Below are 26288 nucleotides of genomic sequence, written 5' to 3'. Positions count from 1 at the left end.
TTTTAAATAGATACATCCACTTTAAAGGAAAGTGGCTGCATCTGGGGACAAGAAAATCGGTGAGCATTTTTAAAGGTTTTTAAAAGTTAGGAGCTTTTACAAAGGCTGTATGAAGGTAGAAGAAATGCCAGATTGGGCTAAAAGGAAGGAAAAGTCAATGTGCAGGCATGAAATGGCACCTATGGAAAAGTGGCAGAGTGGCATTGCACTCAATCTGCTGTTTGGTGCCTGATGAAGTGGACATGGTGCTACACATGGTGGCTGCAAGGAGGGATGCTCTGTTCAGCACTCTAGGCCACATTCCCCAGAGGTGGACAGAACACTCGCCTCAAAATTCCATGGTGTGTTGCTCTTGATTTGCATCATCGTGTCTGGAGTTGACCCCAACTATGCTTCGCAGTGCTGCCTGCATCTGCCAAAGGATTTCCAATGCAAATCCCACATAAAATGGGAGTAATGTTCCAGGAGTATTTGGAAATTAGAGTGCAGTTTTTAAAATGCCTAGTCTGGCTGACAATTGTAGCAGTGGTCTGGGGAGCAGCAGGTATGTTTCAAAGTGCTTGGCTCAGTGACTTCACTGTCAGGTAACTGCACTAGTTGGCTCATGTGTCATTGTGTCCCACTTTTCAAAAATATCTGCCACTGCAAAATCTGGCACTGACAACCAAGACAGGAACAAGGGCATGGCAAGGAGGAAAAGATATAGAGCTCACAATTTCACTGACACATATTTCCAAACACTCCCCGAAGAGAAAGAGCAGAATGGAGACAGACTGCTGGATCTGTATGGCAGGAGTTCTCCGAAAACCGTGTCTTGTGCCAAGTGGAGGGAGGGGCACTAGCCCTGAGTGTTAACCCTCTCACGCTGTAGACCAGTGCTGCAAGGTTCAATGACTTGACCAGGGCTGGCAACTTTCCTTTTTCTTCCCTGGGCTCCAGTACACTCTTCTTCATCTGCAGATCAGCTAACATATACAGATTGTCACCATAAACCAATTGTGGCCACATGGTCAACCACTTCCACATCACCAAATGCATTGGTAGGGTTTGTACTAAGGACTGCCAGGCCCTCTTCCTCTTGCTTTTTAGTACCTGATTTTAGTACCTGTATGTCTGAGGGGTCTCCCTCTGTAGCCAGTCATTCCCTAGCATTATGCGCTATGTTCTCCTGCAGGAAGAATCATTGTGTGAATTGGCTGAATTAGTCTCCAAACCTTTTTGTTACAGGGAATAATGGAAGCAAGGTCACGAGATGTGAGGCTTCAAAGGGCAAACATGTATTGTAGAATGTGAGAGAAGGTGTATTATAGGGTTCCATGTGAAAGAGGTGCTGAAGCATGGACCAAAAGGTGCACTGTGAAACCAGTGATTGAAAACGATGAGGGAATAATGCCTTTTTTCTCAGAATTTCACCAAGCAGTCGTGACACTTTGCTGGCAAGTCACTTACCTTTGCTGCCCATGTGAAATCATCACACTTCTTCCTAAATTGTAGAGGTGTCCTGGGGTTTTGGAGTGTCACTCACTGCCAGAGTTTGCCCTGCGAGGGTCCTACGTTTTACTAGACAATGATACTAAATACTACCTACTTATTCTGGTGTCAAATCCGCATCAGTATCAGAGAAAAAAATTCTCTGGACTGGTCTCCATCCAAAACATTAATCTGTCTCTTCAAATACTGACTGAGCCACTGCATAAATTCCAGCATTTGTTAGTTTAACTACAAAGAGTTGAGTTTTAACTAGCCCATATTTTTAAAAATCTGATTCATTTTTAGAGACATTCCTTAAATGAATGGGGCCTGAGTGCAATCCAGTAACATGGGAAGTGGCGGGGGCGGGGGGGGCAATTTTCCAGCAGCATGGGAAGTGGGGGGCAACTCCCCAGCATTATGGGAAGGAAGGGAGGGAGGAGGGGAGGGAAGGAAGCAAAATAGAAGTAGTTGTCCTTATAACCTCGTGTCTGAAGTTGATTGTCTATAGCTTGCTTCTGTACTCTCACAAAGGCAATATCCTTCTTATGATTAGATGACCAGATATGCACACTGTACTCTATCAAAGCGATTTTGATCAGTACTCAATTCTTCTGCTGATGCAACCCTGGATCTTATTTGCTCATACAATTTCCCAATACACACTTCCAACAGGCGAGACTCCCTGCCAGGAGCACAATTTTGCAAAGTATCATCTGGGCAGGTAAGTACTGAAAATATGAGGAAAAAGCTCTCTGAAAGTGAAGCTATGAGATTTAAAGTGAAAGGCTGTATAAATTGAAATACCATTTTAGCTGTGGGAACTGTGCAGGTTTGATGATGGGATATTAGATTATTTCATACAGCTAATGTTAAATTCTGATTGGCTCATAAAAACATGATTTATATTAGAAGGAAAAATTGAAATTAAGAAAAACAACAGGAAAACATATTCAGATCAGCTTCCTACAAAGAGTTGTGACAATCTCCAACATTGTGTATATTTGTATTCTTCAAACTGTCATGCAATGTGGTATGTAGAGTTCACTTTTGAAAATCTAGTACCAAGATAGTGTTTCATTTAGGGAAAGGTTGCTTTGTCAAAATAGTAAGTCTGCCCAAGCTGAATCAGTTTTACAGTGAAACCTTTATGTAGAGTTCAACGTTTTGGCTTCAAACCAGATTTTTTTTTTGAAAAAGACTTGGCACAAAATTCTTTGATTCTTCATGTTTGATTTTTGTGACTATTTGAGAAGGAAGAAACTAGAGCTAATCCTCAATTTTCTGTAAAATGAGACACTTTCTCTGAATGGAACTTTTGTCACTTTAAAATATTCAATCAAACAATGTTGAGGATTTCAGTTCATTCTAAGAACTATAACTGAAAGATATGTGTGAGAAACTTTTAATGTGATTGAATAACTGAGGCACACTGTGGTTCTGTGAATAAAGGGGAAGTTCAAAGATTAAAAATCATTGTACTGTTTCTAATTTTTGCTTTGGCCTTGATTCAAACCAAGATCAGCTCTGTGACTCAATGGTAGGAGGAGGAGGGGATTTACTAGAGCACATGGTTAATAATTATGTTTTTGATGTTGGTCAATATTTTGGAAGCTTTTTGGTTAAACATCATTAGGACTAATTTGGAGGTTAGCCCTCATATCAGAGTTCTCAAACATAGTGTAGATGATGAATTGTCACTGAGTGAGTCATAGAACAGAAGGAGGCCAGAGGATGTGGCAGTGGAAGAGGAACCTGATGCTCCTCGGGAGGCCCAGGAAAAATCTGTCCCTGACTCTAGAGAAGACAATGATCTTAGGGGTTGTGCTATAAAGAGAAGTTGCTAGCGTGTGGAGGCTCTGAGTACTATCTCACATGATGTGCTGCATATGGCTGTGACTGTGGTAGGGTTCAATACTGTCCTCTGTGGCACAATCAATCAAAGAGGAATACTGATTGATGCCTTGCATCCTAGAGTGAATGACAGCTGCAGGAACATCTGCCGTAACAGGGAGGTTTCTAGGCCTTTGTTTATTGCTATGAAATTTGTTCAAGACTCAGAATATGTTAGACACTTTAATTTGTTTGTTATTTACATGCCAATATAAACTGGAACTGAAATTGCTAACATGGATTACTTTCAGAGATTCATACATGTGAATCTAAGTGAATCCACTGAAAAGGGATCCCAGGGCAGTAGTTGCCAGTAGCTCACTCGAATGACCCTATGGAAAAAAACATGTGGCAGAGTTATTACTTTCTCCTATACTGTGCAGCCCAACCTTGTACATGATATAGTCTGGAGTTTGTCCTGTAGGAGAGTGCAAAGTCCTGCAGGGTGCCAGAAAAGGAAATAGGTCGTTGAAGAGATAAGTCTAATGAGATGATCAGGAAAGGAGTAGAGTGGTCTGTAGACAATGCTCTCAGGTCTGTCTCTTCTCTGGACCTGGCTGATTCATCTGGCTTTATCATTAGCCTCTTACTGATCACGATCTTCTTTCACCAACATACACTGCAAGCTTAAAAACTGCAATTCCATGTTGCAGCCATTGATTACCGTTCCAGCAGAATTAAATCAGTGTAAACAGTCTTGCAAAATACTTCAAAATGAAGCCCGTGGCACCCAAAGTGCAGCCCCAAATTTATTTATTTACTATTTTTTCCCAAAAATACCAAACCAAACAGAAATAACAGCAGCAACAAGTTTTGAAGATGGTAGGAATGACTATCACACAGTCCTTCTGAAGACAAAGTCTCTTTTTCACAGAGAGGAAACTCTTCATTGTGTAATGTGGCACTATCACCATGCTAAGTGGGACAGACTAAGGTCAGATCTAGTAACCTAAAACTAGGCATCTTTGAGGCACTGTGGGCTATCAGCAACAATAGTAACTTCACAGCCTGGCACATTTCTCACTCCTTCACCACCATCTAGCCAGGAGAGTGGTTCAATGTAGTGGGTGTGTCAGGAGCTGCACCAGGGATACTTTAGAATGATGCACCAACCTAATGAAGCTACAACTCAGGGCTACCTGCATGCTAAACATCAAAAGAAGCAGGCTCCAGCCAGACATAAGTGGTTCTACAACTAATGGATCAGAGCAAAGATTTGTAGCTCTACCATAGCCAGTCAAGAATGGCGGTGGACAATCACACAACTAACGGGAGGAAGAGGCGCCATGAACATCCTCATCCTTATCCTCAACTATCCAGATGAGTGCAGGATAAGGCTGATCCTAATGGCCCATGTCTGAGTCTGCACCACGATACTGCCAGTGTCCAGCCAATGTGTTTCATGCCATGTGACATTAAGAGGTGCTGTGTAAATGGAATATTGCAAAGGCCATGGACCATGGCAACATCCCGGCTGTGGTGCTAAAGATCTGCACATCAGAACTAGCCCCCCCATAGCAAATCTATTTCAGTATAGTGATTACACTGGCATCTATTCAATAATGTGGAAAATTATCCAGCTATGTTTTATCCATAAAAAGCAGGGCAAATTTAACCTGGCCAATTACCACCCTAATAGCCTCCACCCAATCATTAGCAAAATGATGGAAGTACTCAATAGCCTCATCAATAACCTGCTTATCAACGTGCTGTTTGCCTTCGTCCAGACATAGACATGAGCTAAATGCAAGAGCAGAGACAAGAGTAACTGTCCTCAACATCAAGGTAACATTTGACCAAATATGCCACCAAATAGTTCTAGCATTTGGAGTCAAAGGGAAAACCTTCCAGTGGCCGAGTCATAGCTGGCATACAGGAAGGTGGTATGGTTACTGGAGGCCAAACATCAATGTCCTGTGGTACTGCCAGAGTTCTTCAGGGCCAAATGCTCAGCCTAATCTTCTTCAGCTGCTTCAGAGGAGGTCAGGTGTGTGGCTGCTCACTGACAATTCTAGTGTTCAGCTTTATTCACATCTCCTCCAATAACGAAGGAGTCCATGTTAGCCTACGGAGGAGCTCCGTAGTATCCAGGAATGTGCTGACAAGTGGTAGGTAACATTTGTGCCACATAAGTGCCAGGCCATGAACATCTTCAAGATGAAAAGGCCCAACCACCTCCCCTTTATCTTTAATGACCTTCAACCTCCCTTGGGTGGGGTGGGGAGATTTAACCTTTGACTAGAAGCTGAACTGGACCAGCTTTATCAACAAGAGTAAGGCAATGGCTGGGTACTCTGCAACAAGTGGCTCACAGCTAGATCCCTCCAAGCATCTCCATCAACTATAAGGTTGGCAGGAGTATGAAGGGATACTCAGCGAGGCCTAGATGGGTGCAGCCGCATCAACACTCAAGAAATTCAACACCATCCAGGGCAAAGCAATCTGCTTGATCAGCGCCCCTGCCACTAAACATGATATTCATCGCCACCACCACCAGGGCACTGTGATTAAAGTATGTGCTTTCTATAGGATGCACTGCACAACTGTCAAACTTCAACAGCACCACCCAGCTCTGTGACCTCTACCACTGAGAAGGACAAGAGCAGCAACAACATTCCTTTAACACCACGGGATCAAAATTCTAGCGTTTCCTAACACCATCATGGGTACACCATGAGAACAGGGACAACTGTTCCGGAGCAGGAGCGGGAGACCCGGTGAGTATAAACAGAGCTGTGAAACTGATGGAGTGGCATGAAAGCGGAATCAAAAGATCAAGAAAAAGTCAAAAAGTGACATCACAGCACAAGGAACAGTGCCAAGGGTAAGTCAGTAAGTATTTAGTTTATTGATTAGTGTTTTTAGTGGTTACTGTTCTTAATGGTTAGTGTCTTTAATGGGTGGTTAGTGTTTTTAGGGGTTAGTGTTTTAGTGTTAGCTGAATAGTAAATTGCCTTAAAGCTAAACAAACAGTTTAATTAACTGTTCGCTAACATGGCAAGTCAGCTGGAACCCGTCGCATGCACATCCTGTTCCATGTGGGAATTCCAGAACACTTCATGTGTCCTGGAAAACCATGTGTGCAGGAAGTGCCGCCAATTGCTTGAGCTCAGAGTTTCAGAGCTCGAGGGGCGGCTGGCGTCACTACAGTGCGTACAGGAAGCTGAGAGTTTCGTGGATAGCATGTTTCAGAGGTGGTCACCCTGCAGCTACAGAGAGTTCAGGCGGAGAGGAGTGGGTGACCACCTAACAGACTAAGAGGAACAGGTAGGTAGTGCAGGAATCCTATGGGAGTGTGGCACTCACAAGCCGGTATTCGGTGTGGACACCTCAGAGGAGTGCAGTCGGGAGCAAATCCATGGAAACATGGGAGACTCGGCTGCATGGGGGCACAAGAAATGCAGTTGTTATCAGGGATTCAATAGTCAGGGGGATAAACAGGCGTTTCTGCAACCGTCAACGTGAGTCCCGCATGGTGTGTTGCCTCCCTGGCGCCAGGATAAAGGACATTACTGAGAGGGTGTGGCTGGAGGAATGATGCAGGAGGGAGGGCTTCAGATTTCTGGGGCATTGGACCAGTCTGGGGCAGGAGGGATCTGTTCAGGATAGATGGGTATGGCAGGGGATGAGCACCAGGATGAAACATTAGAGAGGAGAAACAAGGTGCAGAGGACTGGGAGGGACAAATAGCACTAGAGTAAAGAGTTCAAAAATAGGACGGATCAGACGGTGGGCAAATGCTAAGCAGTCTAAGATGAGTTTGGAGTGCATGTGCCTAAATGCACGTAGCGTGATAAATAAGGTTGGTGAACTGCAGGCTCAAGTCGCCACATGGGACTATGATATAGTGGCAATAACAAAGACCTGGCTCAAAGAAAGGGAGGATTGGGTACTTAATATTCCTGGCTACAAGGTATTCAGGAAAGATAGGGAAGGAAAGAAAGCAGGGGGGGGGGTAGGGTGGTAGTATGGATGAAAGAAACTATTATATCACGAGAAAGTGCTGATGTAGTTGAGGGATCAAAGACAGAATCTATTTGTTTAGAATTAAGGAACAATAGGGGAGCTATTACACTACTGGGTGTATACTACAGGCCACCAAATAGTGGGAAGGGGATTAAGGAGCAAATTTGCAGGCAAATTACAGGAAGATGCAAGAACTATTGAGTAGTAATAATGGGGGACTTCAATTATCCCAATATAGACTGGGACAGTAACAGTGTAAAGGGCAAAGAGGGGGAGAAATTCCTGAAATGTGTACAAGACAGCTTTTTTGAACAGTGTGTTTCCAGCCCAATGAGGAAGGAATCTAGTTCTGGGGATTGATGTGAAGCAAGTGGAGCATGTTTTAGTGGGGGAGCAGTGATCATAATATCATTAGATTTAGAATAGTTATGGAAAAGGACAAGGAACAATCAAATGTTAAAATACTTAACTGGAGGAGGGCTAATTTCAGTGAGTGAAAAAGGGATCTTGCCCGGGTGCATTGGAATCAAAAATTGGTAGGCAAAACAGTAATTGAACAATGGGAGGCCTTCAAGGAGCAGATGATTCGGGTACAGAGTTGACACATTCCCACGAGGGGGAAAGGAAGGGCACCCAAAGCTAGAGCTCCCTGGAGGACTATAGATATAGAGATTAAAATGAAACAGAAAAAAGAGGCTTATGACAAATGTAAGGTTCATAACACAGTAGAGAACCAAGCTGAGTACAGAAAGTACAGAGGAGATCTAAAAAAGGAAATAAGAGGGGCAAAAAGAGAGTATGAGAATAGATTAGTGGCTAACATAAAAGAGAAGCCAAAAGTCTTCTATAAACATATAAATAGTAAAGGGGTAGTCAAAGGAAAGGTGGGACTGATTAGGGACAAAAAAGATGATCTTATGGAGGCAGAGGGCATGGCTAAGGTACTAAATGAATACTTTGCATCGGTGTTCACTAGAGAAGACGATGTTGTCATTGTAGCAGTAAAGGACGAGGTAGTATCGATATTGGGTAGGATAAACCTAGATAAAGAGGTATTTAATAGATTAGCAGTACTCAAAGTAGAAAAGTCACCCGGTCCAGATGGGATGCATCCTAGGTTACTGAGGGAAGTTAACATACAGGTACAGCAAGCATTAGGAAGGCAAATGGAATGTTTGCCATTATTGCAAGGGGGTTGGTGTAGGAACATAGGAACAGGAGTAGGCCATTCAGCCCCTCTTGCCTGCTCCGCCATTTGATAAGATCATGGCTGATCTGTGATCTAACTCCATATATCTGCCTTTGGCCCATATCCCTTAATACCTTTGGTTGCCAAAAAGCCAACTATCTCAGATTTAAATTTAGCAATTGAGCTAGTATTAATTGCCGTTTGCGGAAGAGAGTTCCAAACTTCTACCACCCTTTGTGTGTAGAAATGTTTTCTAATTTCACTCCTGAAAGGTCTGGCTCTAATTTTTAGACTGTGCCCCCTACTCCTAGAATCCCCAACCAGCGGAAATAGTTTCTCTCTATCCACCCTATCTGTTCCACTTAATATCTTATAAACTTCGATCAGATCACCCCTTAACCTTCGAAACTCTAGAGAATACAATCCCAATTTGTGTAATCTCTCCTCGTAACTTAACCCTTGAAGTCCGGGTATCATTCTAGTAAACCGACGCTGCACTCCCTCCAAGGCCAATATGTCCTTCCGAAGGTGTGGTGCCCAGAACTGCTCAGTACTCCAGGTGCAGTCTAACCAGGGTTTTGTATAACTGCAGCATAACTTCTGCCCCCTTGTATTCTAGTCCTCCAGATACAAAGGCCAGCATTCCATTTGCCTCATTGATTATTTTCTGCACCTGTTCATGACACTTCAATGATCTATGTACCTGTACCTCTAAGTCCCTTTGGACATTCACTGTTTTTAACTTTTTACCATTTAGAAAGTACCCTGTTCTATTCTTTTTAGATCCAAAGTGGATGACCTCACATTTGTCTACATTGAATTCCATTTGCCACAGTTTTGCCCACTCACCTAATCTATCAATATCGCTTTATAATTTTATGTTTTCATCTACACTGCTTACAATGCCACCAATCTTTGTGTCATCGGCAAACTTAGATATAAGACTTTCTATGCCTTCATCTAAGTCGTTAATAAATATTGTGAATAATTGGGGCCCCAAGACAGATCCCTGCGGGACTCCACTAGTCACATCCTGCCAATGAGAGTACCTACCCATTATCCCTACTCTCTGTCGCCTTTCGAGTACAAGAGTAAGGAAGTCTTGCTGCAATTGTACAGGGCTTTGATGAGACTACACCTGGAGTACTGTGTGCAGTTTTGGTCTCCTTACCTAAGGAAGGATATACTTGCCTTAGAGGCGGTGCAACAAAGGTTCACTAGATTGATTCCTGAGATGAGAGGGTTGTCCTATGAGGAAAGATTGAGTAGAATGGGCCTATACTCACTGGAGTTTAGAAGAATGAGAGGTAATCTCATTGAAACATAAAAGATTCTAAGAGGGCTTTTTTTTTTTTATTCGTTCACGGGATGTGGGCGTCGCTGGCAAGGCCGGCATTTATTGCCCATCCCTAATTGCCCTTGAGAAGGTGGTGGTGAGCCGCCTTCTTGAACCGCTGCAGTCCGTGTGGTGACGGTTCTCCCACAGTGCTGTTAGGAAGGCAGTTCCAGGATTTTGACCCAGCGACAATGAAGGAACGGCGATATATTTCCAAGTCGGGATGGTGTGTGACTTGGAGGGGAACGTGCAGGTGGTGTTGTTCCCATGCGCCTGCTGCACTTGTCCTTCTAGGTGGTAGAGGTCGCGGGTTTGGGAGGTGCTGTCAAAGAAGCCTTGGCGAGTTGCTGCAGTGCATCCTGTGGATGGTGCACACTGCAGCCACAGTGCGCCGGTGGTGAAGGGAGTGAATGTTTAGGGTGGTGGATGGGGAGCCAATCAAGCGGGCTGCTTTATCTTGGATGGTGTCGAGCTTCTTGAGTGTTGTTGGAGCTGCACTCATCCAGGCAAGTGGAGAGTATTCCATCACACTCCTGACTTGTGCCTTGTAGATGGTGGAAAGGCTTTGGGGAGTCAGGAGGTGAGTCACTCGCCGCAGAATACCCAGCCTCTGACCTGCTCTCGTAGCCACAGTATTTATATGGCTGGTCCAGTTAAGTTTCTGGTCAATGGTGACACCCAGGATGTTGATGGTGGGGGATTCGGCGATGGTAATGCCGTTGAATGTCAAGGGGAGGTGGTTAGAATCTCTCTTGTTGGAGATGGTCATTGCCTGGCACTTATCTGGCGCGAATGTTACTTGCCACTTATGAGCCCAAGCCTGGATGTTGTCCAGGTCTTGCTGCATGCGGGCTCGGACTGCTTCATTATCTGAGGGGTTGCGAATGGAACTGAACACTGTGCAGTCATCAGCGAACATCCCCATTTCTGACCTTATGATGGAGGGAAGGTCATTGATGAAGCAGCTGAAGATGGTTGGGCCTAGGACACTGCCCTGAGGAACTCCTGCAGCAATGCCCTGGGGCTGAGATGCTTGGCCTCCAACAACCACTACCATCTTCCTTTGTGCTAGGTATGACTCCAGCCACTGGAGAGTTTTCCCCGATTCCCATGGACTTCAATTTTACTAGGGCTCCTTGGTGCCACACTCGGTCAAATGCTGCCTTGATGTCAAGGGCAGTCACTCTCACCTCACCTCTGGAATTCAGCTCTTTTGTCCATGTTTGGACCAAGGCTGTAATGAGGTCTGGAGCCGAGTGGTCCTGGCGGAACCCAAACTGAGCATCGGTGAGCAGGTTATTGGTGACTAAGTGCCGCTTGATAGCACTGTCGACGACACCTTCCATCACTTTGCTGATGATTGAGAGTAGACTGATGGGGCGGTAATTGGCCGGATTGGATTTGTCCTGCTTTTTGTGGACAGGACATACCTGGGCAATTTTCCACATTGTCGGGTGGATGCCAGTGTTGTAGCTGTACTGGAACAGCTTGGCTAGAGGCGCAGCTAGTTCTGGAGCACAAGTCTTCAGCACTACAGCTGGGATGTTGTCGGGGCCCATAGCCTTTGCTGTATCCAGTGCACTCAGCCGTTTCTTGATATCACGTGGAGTGAATCGAATTGGCCGAAGACTGGCTTCTGTGATGGTGGGGATATCGGGAGGAGGCTGAGATGGATTATCCACTCGGCACTTCTGGCTGAAGATGGTTGCAAACGCTTCAGCCTTGTCTTTTGCACTCACGTGCTGGACTCCGCCATCATTGAGAATGGGGATGTTTGCAGAGCCTCCTCCTCCCGTTAGTTGTTTAATTGTCCACCACCATTCACGACTGGATGTGGCAGGACTGCAGAGCTTTGATCTGATCCGTTGGTTGTGGAATCGCTTAGCTCTGTCTATAGCATGTTGCTTCCGCTGTTTAGCATGCATGTAGTCCTGAGTTGTAGCTTCACCAGGTTGGCACCTCATTTTTAGGTACGCCTGGTGCTGCTCCTGGCATGCTCTTCTACACTCCTCATTGAGCCAGGGTTGATCCCCTGGCTTGTTGGTAATGGTAGAGTGAGGAATATGCCGGGCCATGAGGTTACAGATTGTGGTGGAATACAATTCTGCTGCTGCTGATGGCCCACAGCGCCTCATGGATGCCCAGTTTTGAGCTGCTAGATCTGTTCTGAATCTATCCCATTTAGCACGGTGGTAGTGCCACACAACACGTTGGATGGTGTCCTCAGTGCGAAGATGGGATTTCATCTCCACGAGGACTGTGCGGTGGTCACTCCTACCAATACTGTCATGGACAGATGCATTTGCGACAGGTAGATTGGTGAGGACGAGGTCAAGTAAGTTTTTCCCTCGTGTTGGTTCGCTCACCACCTGCCGCAGGCCCAGTCTGGCAGCTATGTCCTTCAGGACTCGGCCAGCTCGGTCAGTAGTGGTGCTACCGAGCCACTCTTGGTGATGGACATTGAAGTCCCCCACCCAGAGTACATTTTGTGCCCTTGCTACCCTCAGTGCTTCCTCCAAGTGGTGTTCAACATGGAGGAGGACTGATTCATCAGCTGAGGGAGGACGGTAGGTGGTAATCAGCAGGAGGTTTCCTTGCCCATGTTTGACCTGATGCCATGAGATTTCATGGGGTCCAGAGTCAATGTTGAGGACTCCCAGGGCCACTCCCTCACTGTACCGCCACCTCTGGTGGGTCTGTCCTGCCGGTGGGACAGGACATACCCAGGGATGGTGATGGAAGAGTCTGGGACGTTGGCTGAAAGATATGATTCTGTGAGTATGGCTATGTCAGGCTGTTGCTTGACTAGTCTGTGGGACAGCTCTCCCAATTTTGGCACAAGTCCCCAGATGTTAGTAAGGAGGACCTTGCAGGGTCGACTGGGCTTGGTGTTTTGCCGTTGTCGTGTCCGGTGCCTGGTGGTCCGATGCCGGGTGGTCCGTCCGGTTTTTTTATTCTTATGACTTTTCGTAGCGAGATTTTACAACTGAGTGGCTTGCTGGGCCATTTCAGAGGGCAATTAAGAATCAACCACATTGCTGTGGGTCTGGAGTCACATATAGGCCAGACCGGGTAAGGGCGGCAGGCTTCCTTCCCTAAAGGACATTAGTGAACCAGATGGGTTTTTACGACAATCCGGTAGTTTCATGGTCATCATTACTGATACTAGTATTTTAATTCCAGATTTTTTATTTAATTAATTGAATTTTTAATTAATTAATTGAATTTAAATTCGCCAGCTGCCGTGGCGGGATTTGAACTCATGACTCTGGATTTTAGTCCAGGCCTCTGGATTACTAGCCCAGTAACATAACCACTATGCTACCAGGGTAGATGCTGAGGGGATATTTCCCCTGGCTGGAGAGTTTAGAACTAGGGGACATAATCTTAGGGTAAGGGGTCAGACATTTAGGACTGAGATGAGGAGGAATTTCTTCACTCAGAGGATCCTGAATATTTGGAATTCTCTACCCCAGAGGGCTGTGAATGCTCAGTCATTGAGTATGTTCAAGACTGAGATTGATAGATTTTTGGGCTCTAAGGGGATATGGGGATCTGGCGGGAAAGTGGAGTTGAGGTCGAAGATCGGCCATGGCCTTATTGACCGTAGGGCCTAATCCTGCTCTGATTTCTTATGTTCTTAGGTTTCCAAAGGCATTTGATAAAGTACCACATAATAGACTTGTTAGCAAAATTAAAGCCCATGGGATTAAAGGGACAGTGGCAGCATCGATACAAAATTGGCTAAGTGACAGAAAGCAGAAAGTAGTGGTGAACACTTGTTTTTCAGACTGGACGGAAGTACACAGTGGCATTCCCCAGGGGTCAGTATTAGGACCACTGCTCGTTTTGATATATATTAATGACCTGGATTTGGTTATAGAGGGTATAATTTCAAAGGTTGCAGATGACACAAAACTCGGAAATGTGGTAAACAATCTGGAGGATAGTAACAGACTTCAGCAGGACATGGACTGGTGAAATAGACAGACACATGGCAGATGAAATTTAACGCAGAGAAGTGTGAAGTGATACATTTTGGTAGGACGAATGAGGAGAGGCAATATAAACTAAATGGTACAAATTTAAAGGGAGTGCAGGAACAGAGAGATCTGGGGGTGTATGTACACAAATCTTTGAAGGTGGCAGAACAAATTGAGAAGGCTGATAAAAAAGCATATGGGATCCCAGGCTTTATTAATAGAGGCATAGAGTACAAAAGCAAGGAATTTATGCTAAACCTTTATAAAACACTGGTTAGGCCTCAGCTGGAGTATTGCATTCAATTCTGGGCACCCCACTTTAGGAAAGATGTCAAGCCCTTAGGGAGGGTGCAGAAGAGATTTACTAGAATGCTACCAGGGATGAGGGACTTCAGTTATACGGAGAGAATGGAGAAGCTGGGGTTGTTCTCCTTAGAACAGAGAAGGTTAAGAGGAGATTTGATAGAGGTTCAAAATCATGAACAGTTTTGATAGAGTAAATAAGGAGAAACTATTTCCAGTGGCAGAAAGGTTGGTAACCAGAGGACACAGATTTAAGGTGATTGGCAAAAGAACCAGAGGCGACGTGAGGAAACATTTTTTTACGCAGCAAATTGTAATGATCTGGAATGTACTGCCTGAAAGGATGCTGCTAGCAGATTCAATGGTAACTTTCAAAAGGGAGTTGGACAAATACCTTAAGGGAACAAATTTACAGGGCTATGGGGAAGAGAAGGGGAATGGGTCTAATTGGATAGCTCTTTCAAACAGCCGGCACATGCACGATGGGCCGAATGACCTCCTCCTGCGCTGTACCTACTGATACTGCAGCAGTTCAAGGTGAAATCCCACCACTACCTTCTCAGTGTTACATAGAAACACTGAAAATAGGAGCAGGAGTAGGCCATTTGGCCCTTCGAGCATGCTCCGCCATTCAATATGATCATGGCTGATCCTCTATCTCGATACCATATTCCCGCTCTCTCACCATACCCCTTGTTGCCTTTTGTGTCTAGAAATCTATCTAGCTCCTTCTTAAATATATTCAGAGACTTGGCCTCCACAGCCTTCTGTGATAGAGAATTCCACAGGTTCACCACCCTCAGTGAAGAAATTTCTCATCTCAGTCCTAAATGTCCTACCCCGTATCCTGAGACTGTGACCCCTCGTTCTGGAACCCCCCCCCCCACCCCGTCAGGGAAAACATCCGCCCTGTATCCAGTCTGTCTAGCCCTGTCAGAATTTTATATGTTTCAATGAGATCCCCTCTCATTCTTCTAAACTCGAGTGAATACAGGCCGAGTCGACCCAATCTCTCCTCGTATGACAGTCCTGCCATCCCAGGGATCAGTCTAGTGAACCTTCGCTGCACTCCCTCTATGGTAAGTATATCCTTTCTTAGGTAAGGAGACAAATACTGCACACAATACTTCAGGTGTGGTCTCACCAAGGCCCTGTATAACTGCAGTAAGACATCCTTGCTCCTATACTCAAATCCTCTTGCAATGAAGGCCAACATACCATTTGACTTCCGAACTGCTTGTTGCACCTGCATGTTTGCTTTCAGTGACTGATGTAGAAGGACACCCAGGTCCCTTTGTACATCAACATTCCCCAATCTATCACCATTTAAATAATACTCTGCCTTTCTGTTTTTCCATCCAGTGCATAACTTCACATTTATCCACGTTATACTGCATCTGCCATGTATTTGCCCACTCACTCAACTTGTCTAAATCGCCTTGAAGCCTCTTTGCATCCTCCTCACAACTCACGGGATAAGGGGAAGTTACAAACTGGTTTGTGAGCTGCTCATAAGCCATGCTGTCATGATGAAAACTCAGCTGTGCTATTTAGTTATGTTAGTCCTATAGAGAAACAAATATCTTGATCATTGTCACATTTTGAGATTTTTGACCATTTTTCCACAGAATGGGTTTGTAAAGTAAAAGAGTTACTTTTAATGTTGGGTTTTTAAAACAAGTAAAATAAGGCACCTAGAGACAAAAGGTACTTAATAATGAAAGTTGCTTTCCCCAAAGATTGCAAACAATAAGCAATTTGATAGATTGTCTCGGTAATCGATAAATAGCATGCACACTTTGTGTTGGAAGGTCTTTGATCCCTTTCCATCTGTGAGTAGAGGAAGACAAAACACAGAGAAACAGGAAGGCAGTCAGGCTTTTAAAGAGAAAATCATGGGTGTGTATCCGCACCCATCAAAGTGGAATTTTAACCCATGGTGCTTATCAGCCCCTCCCCCCAACCATTTCGATCACTTTGGCTTTGCTTCACACATTTCTTAATCCACCTGCTCCATATATGGGAATTCCTCCTGTTATGACTCTCAAGGCAAGAAATGTGAAATAATTTTAGAATTCTACAGGTGATTCCTTTTAGGCCGCCACTTTTCTACTTCACTATTTTGTTAATTGACAAATACAAAAGTGTTAATCAGACCCAGGTGAGATCATACAAACCATTGAACACTTCTATTTTAGTTTTTCTGCATTGCTTCTTTTAACCAGTGTCATTTCACTCCATTTCAAAAGCTTCTCTTACACTTAGTTTTATTTTTAAAATGCAGTTCCTGTTGGTGGCTTGATGTGATGCCACACTGCTCCACCAGTTTCTGACTCACATGAACCTCGGAGGGAAAAATCAACAGAAATTGCATTGTCATCAGCCTCCATGCCACATTGTTACTCAGCTTGGCCAAGATCTTGTGCAGTAGATCATTTCCGAAAAAATACATAGAAACATAGAAAATAGGAGCAGGAGTAGGCCATTTGGCCCTTCGAGCCTACTCCGCCATTCAATATGATCACGGCTGATCCTCTATCTCAATACCATATTCCCGCTCTCTCCCCATACCCCTTGTTGCCGTTTGTGTCTAGAAATCCACCTAGCTCCTTCTTAAATATATTCAGAGACTTGGCCTCCACAGCCTTCTGTGATAGACAATTCCACAAGTTCGCCACCCTCAGTGAAGAAATTTCTCCTCATCTCAGTCCGAAATGTCCTACCCCATATCCTGAGACTGTGACCCCTCGTTCTGGACCCCCCCCCCACCCCAGTCAGGGGAAACATCCTCCCTGCATCCATACTGTCTAGCCCTGTCAGAATTTTATATGTTTCAATGAGATCCCCTCTCATTCTTCTAAACTCGAGTGAATACAGGCCGAGTCGACCCAATCTCTCCTCGTATGACAGTCCTGCCATCCCAGGGATCAGTCTGCTGAGCCTTCGCTGCTCTCCCTCTATGGCAAGTATATCCTTTCTTAGGTAAGGAGACCAATACTGCACACAACACTCCAGGTGTGGTCTCACCAAGGTCCTGCATAACTGCAGTAAGACATCCTTGCTCCTAAACTCAAATCCTCTTGCAATGAAGGCCAACATACCATTTGACTTCCGAACCGCTTGCCACACCTGCATGTTTGCTTTCAGTGACTGGTGTACAAGGACACCCAGGTCCCTTTGTACATCAACATTTCCCAACCTATCACCATTTAAATAATACTCTGCCTTTCTGTTTTTCCTTCCAAAGTGCGTAACTTCACATTTATCCACATTATACTGCATCTGCCATGTCTTTGCCCACTCACTCAACTTGTCTAAATCGCCTTGAAGCCTCTCTGTATCCTCCTCACAACTCACAATCCCACCTAGTTATGTGTCGTCAGCAAACTTGGAAATATTACATTTGGTTCCCTCATCCAAATCATTGATATATATTGTGAATAGCTGGAGCCCAAGCACTGATCCCTGCGGTACCCCAATAGTCACCGCCTGCCACCCCAAAAAAGACCCATTTATTCCTACTCTGTTTCCTGTCTGTTAACAAATTTTCAATCTATGCCAGTATATTACCCATCCAAACCCATGTGCTTTAATTTTGCACACTATCCTCTTTTGTGGGACTTTATCAAAGGCCTTCTGAAAATCCAAATAAACCACATCCACTGGTTCTCCCTTATCTATTCTACCAGTTACATCCTCAAAAAACTCCAGTAGGTTTGTCAAACATGATTTCCCTTTCATAAATCCATGTTGACTTTGTCTAATCCCGTTGATATTTAATAAGTGTCCTGTTATCACATCCTTTATAATAGACTCTAGCATTTTCCCTACTACTGATGTTAGGCTAACCGGTCTGTAGTTCCCTGTTTTCTCTCCCTCCTTTTTTAAATAGTGGGGTTACATTTGCCACCCTCCAATCTGCAGGAACTGTTCCATAATCTATAGAATTTTAGAAGATGACAACCAATGCATCCATTATTTCCATGGCTACCTCTTTTACTACTCTGGGATGCAGATTATCAGGCCCTGGGGATTTATCGGCTTTCAGTTGCATTAATTTCTCCTGCACTTTTTTTTTACTAATACTAATTTCCTTTAATTCCTCTTTCTCACTAGACCCTTGGTTCCCTAGCATTTCTGGGAAGTTATTTGTGTCCCCTCCCGTGAAGACGGAACCAAAGTATTTGTTTAATTGCTCTGCCATTTCCTTGTTCCCCATTATAAATTCTCCCATTTCTGACTGTAAGGGACCTACATTTGTCTTCACCAATCCTTTTCTTTTTACATACTTGTAGAAGCTTTTACAGTCCGCTTTTATGTTCCTTGCAAGTTTACTCTCATACTCTATTTTTCCCCTCTTAATCAATCTCTTGGTCCTTTTTTGCTGAATTCTAAACTGCTCCCAATCCTCAGGCTTGCTACTTTTTCTGGCAACTTTATATGACTCCTCTTTGGATCTACTACTATCCATAATTTCTTTTGTTAGCCATGGTTGGACCGCTTTTCCTTTTGTGTTTTTGCACCAGAAAGGAATGTATAACTATTGCATTCGTTCCTCAAATGTTAGCCATTGCCTATCCACCGTCATGCCTTTTGATGAAGCTTCCCAATCTATTATAGCCAACTCACTCCTCATACCTTCGTAGTTTCCTCTGTTTAGATTTAGGACCCCTGATTTGGATTGGATTACTTCACTTTCCATCTTAATGAAGAATTCTATCATGTTATGGTCACTCTTCCCTAAAGGACCTCGCACAACAAGATTATTAATTAACCCCTTCTCATTGCACAAGACCCAATCTAGGATAGCCTGTTCCCTAGTTGGCTCCTCAACGTACTGGTCCAAAAAACTATCTTGTACACACTCCAGGAATTCATCCTTCACAGTATTATTGCTAATTTGGTTTGGCCAGTCTATATGTAGATTAAAGTCACCCATGATTACTGTAGTATCCTTGGTACATGCATCTCTAATTTCCTGTTTGATGCCATCCCTTACATTACCACTACTGTTTGGAGGCCTATAGACAGCTCCCACCAGTGTTTTCTGCCCCTTGGTGCTTCTTAACTCCACCCAGACTGATTCTACGTCTTGATTTTCTGAGCCAATATCCTTTCTCACTATTTCATCCTTTACTAACAACACTCTACCTCCTTTTCCTTTTTGCCTGTCCTTCCTAAATATCGGATACCCTTGGATATTCAGCTCCCAGCCTTGGTCACCCTGCAGCCATGTCTCCATATTCGCAATTATATCGTATCAGTTTACATCTATTTGCGCTGTTAATTCGTCTACCTTATTACGAATGCTTTGTGCATTCAGATACAGTGTCTTTAGATTTGTCTTTTTAACATTTTTAGACATCTTAACATTTTTTTGTACTATGGCCCTATTTATCTTATTACCATTTTTTCTTACCCGGACTCTATTTGTTAGCGCACTCTTTTGATTGTACGTTCTGTCCCTTCCTGACACAATCTGGTTATCCTTACCCCAATCACTTTCCTGCACTGCTTCCTTGTCTTTCTTTTTAGCATTTTAGATTTCTCTCCACCGGGACCCTCCCCTCCTTTATTTAGTTTAAAGCCCTATCTACCTCCCTAGTTATTTGATTCGCTAGAACTCTGGTCCCAGCATGGTTTAGGTGTAGTCCGTCCCAGTGGAACAGCTCTCTCTTTCCATAATGCTGGTGCCAGTGCCCCGCGAATCGAAACCCACTTCTCCCACACCAATCTTTGAGCTACACATTCATCGCCCTGATCCTATTGACCCAATGTCAATTTGCTTGTGGCTCAGGTAATAATCCAGAGATTAATAACTTTGTGGTTCTGCTTTTTAATTTAGTCCCTAGCTGCTCAAACTCTCTCAGCAGAACCTTTTTCTTAGTCCTACCTATGTCGTTGGTACCTACGTGGACCACGACAACTGGATCCTCCCCCTCCCACTCCAAGTTCTTCTCCAGCCCGGAGGAGATATCCTTAACCCTGGCATCGGGTAGGCAACATAGCCTTTAGGACTCATGCTCCTGACTGCAGAAAACAGTATCTATCCCCCTAACTGTACTGTCGCCTACTACAACCACCTTCCTTTTTACACCCCCCCACTTGAACGGCTTCCTGTAACACGGTGCCGTGGTCAGTTTGGTCGTCCTCTCCACTGTCCCCGCACTTGTCCACAAGGGTTGCAAGAACCTCAAATCTATTGGACAAGTGCAGGGACTGAAGCTCCTGCAACACTACCTCCTGGATCCCCGTACCTGCCTCACTCGCAGTCACACCCTTCTGTCCCTGACCACGTGTCAATTCTAAAGTATTTAATCTAAGGGGTGTGGTTGCCTCCTGGAGCAAAAGGTCCAGGTAGCTTTCTCCCTCCCTGACGTCTCGCAATGTCCGTAGCTCGGACACCAGCTCCTCAACTCAGAGCTGAAGTTCCTCGAGCCGCAGACACTTGCTGCAGATGTAGTCGCCCTGGACAAAAATATCCACAAGCTCCGACATACTGCAGCAACAACACATCTCCTGTTCTCCCATTATTTTATTTATTTCATTAATTAGTTTAGTTCAAATTATTTACCTCGTTTAACTTATTAAATTAAGTTTAGTTTTTTAAAATTTAGTTATATGCTATATGTTAACTTAAAACTTAGCCCACAGTCACTACCAATCACTTACCTGCCTCACCTGTGACGTCACACTGCAGTTTTCTCTTATTGTTGCAGGTCTGCTGCTGCTTTTATCCCTGCTCTCGGGCCTCGGTCTGCTGCTGCTCTGGTCCGCCACTGCTCTGTGGAAAAAGTTAGGAAAAGCAAGGCAAAGCAAAGCAGCACCTCCTTCCCCCACTTCACCAAACTCCCACACTTATCAAACTCCCAAGTTGTTCACTCTGCCCGATGCACAATCTCTTTTTAAAAGTGACCTACTATCCATTCTATGATATAATGTAGTTATATACCAGCTGAATAGTTCCCTTACTAGTCAAGGTATGCTGTATAATTCTTTTAAATAATCACTCTTTTGCAGCTGTAGTGATACCCGTGGTGGTAACACTAAGCTGAAATACCTTTGGAATTTATTTGCCAACTCAAGCAATGAAGATAAATCAACTTATATGAAAATAGATGTTTTAATGAAAATAGACAAGTACAATACTGAATAATAACAGCCCAACTTCCTGTCATGTGGTAATTTGAAACTAATCTGCCCGGTGGGAAACCGACAGGATGGGAATGAGAGCCCGTTTTACACTCTGCCTGATTTTACTTTCCAAAAGGGCCCCCAATCTAATCCTGTCAGTTTCCCACCGGTCAGGTTAAGTCAAAATTACTATGCGTCAAGGGTGAATCCCTACAATAACTTTTATGTCATTTAATATGAAGATTAATACAAAACTAGATGAGAGGGAATGGGTGCACATTTTGCAGTATTTTCAATCGAGTGTAAAACTATGATTTTAATTTTAATAAAATTATTAAATTCCATCCCTGCACCATTATTTCTGGAGTCCCCCAAGGATCTATCCTCGGCTCTCTCCTCTCCCTTACTTACATGCTGCCCCTTGGTGACATCATCAATGGCCTCAATATTAAACATCCCCACGACCGGCGGGAGAGGGGTTAAAAATGAAAACACGACCCCAACCCGCCGCGTTTGCGCCGTCGTTTTTACGCCGACGGGTTTCGAGGCGTGCGGGTGTCCCGCCAGAGAGGTGGACGCCTCGTTCACATATTTAAATCAGGCTCCCAGGGTGCAATTGGGAGCCTAATTTAAATTTAAACAGTTGCTGAGCGGGTTTCCCAGGGCTCGGGAGACTCAGCAGTGAAAGGGAGACAGGAGCTGCCTGCTCAAGAAGGTAAGTGCCTTTTACAGCAGTCCTTGTGGGCCAGGAGGAGCAGGATTGCTCCGCCCGGTTCCTCAAGGAAGCCTTCAGCCTCCACTCTACCAATTGCGGGCTCTCTCTCCCCCCTCCCAATCACCGATCTTCCCACCAAGTCCCTACAGCTGCTCCATGCCGCAATCGCGGCCCACCCTCAAGTTTGTCCCTCTCTTGATTGCCGGGGACTGTCCTGAAGGGTTCCAGGCTGTGGCCTCCTACCACTGGTTTTCCCGCCCGGCAGCCAGCCAGCCTCTCAATTTGGCTGGCTCCCGGGCGGGAAACGGAAGAAAAAAAATTATAACTAGGGCCTGCCGTTAAATTCGGCAGGATCTCCTTGTCCCCAGCTTTGCAGAGCATTCCCCGCGCTACACCGCACCCTCCCCACAAATATCAGGGCCCATAGGGTCAGGTTATATATATACTCCGAAATCGAGCTAACCTCTCCACCACCTCTCTCGACTGCGCCCCCATCCCACTGCCTTTGTTGTTACATGTGTGACTGACATCCGGTCCAGGATGAGCTGCAATTTCCTTCAGCTAAATGTTGGGAAGACTGAAGTCATCCCCTTCGGCCCCTGCTACAAGCTCAGTTCCCTCACCACCGATTCCAATCGCCTCTCCAGCCACTATCTCAGGTTGAAATAGACTGTTTGCAACCTCGGTGTCATATCTGATTTCAAGCTGAGCTTCCGACCCCATATCTTCTCTAGTGCAAAGACCATGTACTTCCATCTCTAACATTGCCCGTCTCTGACCCTGTCTCAGCCCATTTGCTGCTGAAACCCTCATCCATGCCTTTATCACCTCCAGACTCAACTATTCCAATGCTCTTCTAGCCAACCTACCATCCTATACCCTCCAAAAACTTCAGCTCATCCAAAACTCTGCTGCCTGTTAACATATCCCGCACCAAATCCTGCTCATTGACCTACATTGGCTCCCAGTCCCACAACGTCTCAAATTTAAAGTACTCATCCTCGTGTTCAAATCCCTTCATGGTCTTGCCCCTCTCTATTTTTGTAACCTTCACCAGCCCTACAACCCTCTGAGAACTCTGCATCCTTCAACTCTGGCCTCATGCATCCCCGACTCCCTTTGTCCCATCATTGGTGGCTGTACCTTCAGCTATCTAGGCCCTAGACTCTGGAATTACCTCCCTATACCTCTCCGCCTCTTTCTCCTCCTTTCAGACCCCCCTTAAAATCCACATCTTCGAGCAAGCATTTAGTCACCCCTCCTAATATCTCCTTTTTTGGCTCAGCGTTGATTTTTGTCTGATTATGCTTCTGTGAACACCTTGGAATGTTTTTCTATGTTAAAACTCTATATAAATGCAAGTTGTTGTAAAATCTTCTTAGAGAATGAGTACAAGCATAGTTCATCGCCAAACAGAAACTTTTTATTGATGTTCCAATCATATTTAAGGGAGTCCCTGAAACCATACCCACCCATGTTTGTAATAAGATAAACCATCATGACTTGCATTATCTAATCTTTTAAACTTTTAGAATAAGTTTATTAGTTATAAGATTTTCAATGGTTTAATAAGATCAGAGGAAAGAGAAACCTCTCATCTGAAAGAATCATTCTTTTATAGGTTAAGATGATAAAACATAATTGTGTATATTTTCCACAGAATACTAATTTTAGAGGAACAGTAAATGAGTATAGAGCAGAGTTCCTCACATTAGTCACGGCTGTGGTCACTAATTTTAGCAAAAAGGAAGCTTATGACATTCTGATATAAAAACACATGATACTTACAGTCTTGATGCATTTTTTGATTTTGTACAATGTAGATAGTGCCAATTCTTTTCTTGTAAATAGAATATATGTTTTTAACAAGGAGAAAATATAACTTGGAAATTTTATTGACCACTTTCAGCTCGGGTGCAGTTCAACGATCTGGTTTACTCAATCCACATAAGAACATAATAAATAGGAGCAGGAGTAGGCCATAGGGCCCCTCGAGCCTGCGCCACCATTCAACAAGATCATGGCTGATCTTCGACCTCAACTCCACTTTCCTGCCCGATCTCCATATCCCTTGATTCCCTTACAGTCAAAAAATCTATCGATCTCAGTCTTGAATATATTCAATGACTGAGAATCCACAGCCCTCTGGGGTAGAGAATTCCAAAGATTCACAACCCTCTGAGTGAAGAAATTTCTCCTCATCTCAGTCCTAAATGGCTGACCCCTTATCCTGAGACTAAGCCCCCTAGTGCTAGACTCTCCAGCCAGGAGAAACAACCTCTCAAATTACCCTGTCAAGCCCTCTCAGAATCTTATATGTATTAATGAGATCACCTCTCATCTTCTAAACTCCAGAGAGTATAGGCCCATTCTACTCAATCTCTCTTCATTGGACAACCCTCTCATCCCAGGAATCAATCTAGTTAACCTTTGTTGCACCGCCTCTAAGGCAAGTATATCCTTCCTTAGGTAAGGAGACCAAAACTGTACACAGTACTCCAGGTGTGGTCTCATCAAAGCCCAGTACAGTTGCAGCAAGACTTACTTACTCTTGTACTCCAACCCCCTTGTAATAAAGGCCAACATACAATAGATTTAATCTTACTAGAGTACTTTAATGTGCAAGACTCAAGGTTTATGCAGTGATTAATAAATCCATTTCTAAAAAGTCAAAAAGATACCAGTAATCTAAATACATATATTGACAGGTTGCTCTTAAAACCAAGATTTTTTTTTAAAAGTTAAAGCTAATTGCAAATGCTATACACAGATGATTCAGTTCATAAAATACTAAATGAACAGACAAGCCAAAGTTAACATTAATGTTAAAAAAGTTTAATATAATTGCATCTTTTATATTGCTATATATTTTAAGGTCACAGATATGAGAGATAAACCTCAACAGAATCTTGCTTCAGTCTGACTTAATTTCCTTATTCAACTTTGCAAGAGCAGCTAGACATGAATCTCTCCACTGTCTTCGTGAGTTGAGGTGTTCTGGATCAGGTGGAATCCTTTGAGACATTGCCTAGGTGGTTGAAAATTATTCAAGGCGGTTACATATATGTCTAATGTTCAGCTTAAAGAGAACTGTCCATTTCACTAAAATAATTTCAAACCATTAAAACTTTTCAGAAACTTCACCAAATATAATCTTTACTTGTAGAAGTCTTTTTGCATATAATTAAATGACCTCTTTTGGCTTACTTTACTTTCTTGAATTACAAAATGCACATTTTCTGACTAGTTCACTGATGATGGTTTTAACAGATTTATTTCAGTTTCAAACCTATTTTTCATGCTTTTCCAGAAGTTTCAAAGTAGTATTTTTCTGCCTTTTAGGGTTCTCTCCCTCACCCATGAACAAAACTTCAACAGAGTTGGCAAGTAGTTGACCTGCTCCTACACTGCTACTATTGTTGTTCTGAAGATGGCTGCTGGAAGGTTTGCAAGAGATTCCAGAGAGACTTGGCCTCAGATTTTTCCCCTCCTTTCTGGGGAAGTAACTTACTTATGCTTTTTCCTACTGGAATGACTGACAGATGGGGAGCTCTAACTTGCATATTCTTATATTATTAAAATGAGTATGTCGGTCGCAAAGTCCATTGAAAAGTCCTATGTAAACATCTTCCTATAGACTTTCCCATGTTAAATATATCCACATCTACCTGTTAAAGCTTGGATGTAACCCTTGCCTGTGACACCTGTACATAGCGCTCCAATAGGATTTCCAGTGTTAATCTGAGCACTGAGGTGTAAAAGTATTAAAAATATCCTGTCAAAATATTGAGCTGAATCTTCAGTTTACAGTTTCAGTTCTCCCACCACTGGTGGTGCTGAAGGGCAATTGAATTTACCTACTAGCCCTTGGCTCCATTTCTCTCTACAATTTAAAAAAATAAATAAATGTGGGTCCACACATTTTGAAAGTAACCAGTGGCTGCTATTTCCCTGTAGCAAATTTAAAAAAAAAATGTCAGCTTCATCTCCCAAGGATTTGGTATCTAGGATTGCAGGCCTCCATCTTGTGCCTCAGGAAACGGCTCACCCGCCACTTGATCTCCATAATTACTGCTTGATGTCCACTGCCTGCGAGCTAGGGTTGCCAACTGTTTGGAGGCATTACTGGAAGTTTGATCACATGAGATTCTGGCCACATGACACCTACATATGTTGCTGCATTTACCTTATATAGGTTGGGTCCCCTGTAGCTCAGTATTTTTGCTCGTGGTTTTGAGCCAGCAGCTTTTGTGCGAAAACTTCTAAGAACCATGAGACGAGCCACGGGCGGGGGAAAGA

General features: G+C 44.0%; 1 protein-coding gene and 1 long non-coding RNA gene across 3 annotated transcripts in view; one reads left to right on the top strand and one right to left on the bottom strand.

The window, feature by feature from the left end:
• The first annotated feature begins 6024 nt into the window (after positions 1-6024).
• LOC137322888 (uncharacterized) lies at positions 6025-25776 on the top strand. 2 transcript variants are annotated; one of them, XR_010963249.1, is made up of 2 exons: positions 6025-6080; positions 25332-25776. It is a non-coding gene; the product is annotated as an uncharacterized lncRNA (long non-coding RNA). The 2 variants fall into 2 exon arrangements; XR_010963248.1 differs by lacking the exon at positions 6025-6080 and adding an exon at positions 6089-6187.
• Positions 24584-26288, bottom strand: part of cryl1 (crystallin, lambda 1) — a 110641-nt gene continuing 108936 nt past the window's right edge. Inside the window, exon 8 of the mRNA XM_067986084.1 lies at positions 24584-25017. Coding sequence (XP_067842185.1) covers positions 24904-25017 — 114 coding nt within the window. The 3' untranslated portion in view covers positions 24584-24903. The remainder of the gene's footprint in view (positions 25018-26288) is intronic.

This window comes from Heptranchias perlo, chromosome 6 (genome assembly GCF_035084215.1).
Source record: "Heptranchias perlo isolate sHepPer1 chromosome 6, sHepPer1.hap1, whole genome shotgun sequence".
Taxonomy (NCBI): Eukaryota; Metazoa; Chordata; class Chondrichthyes; order Hexanchiformes; family Hexanchidae; genus Heptranchias; species Heptranchias perlo.
This window is presented reverse-complemented; position numbering and strand designations above follow the sequence as displayed.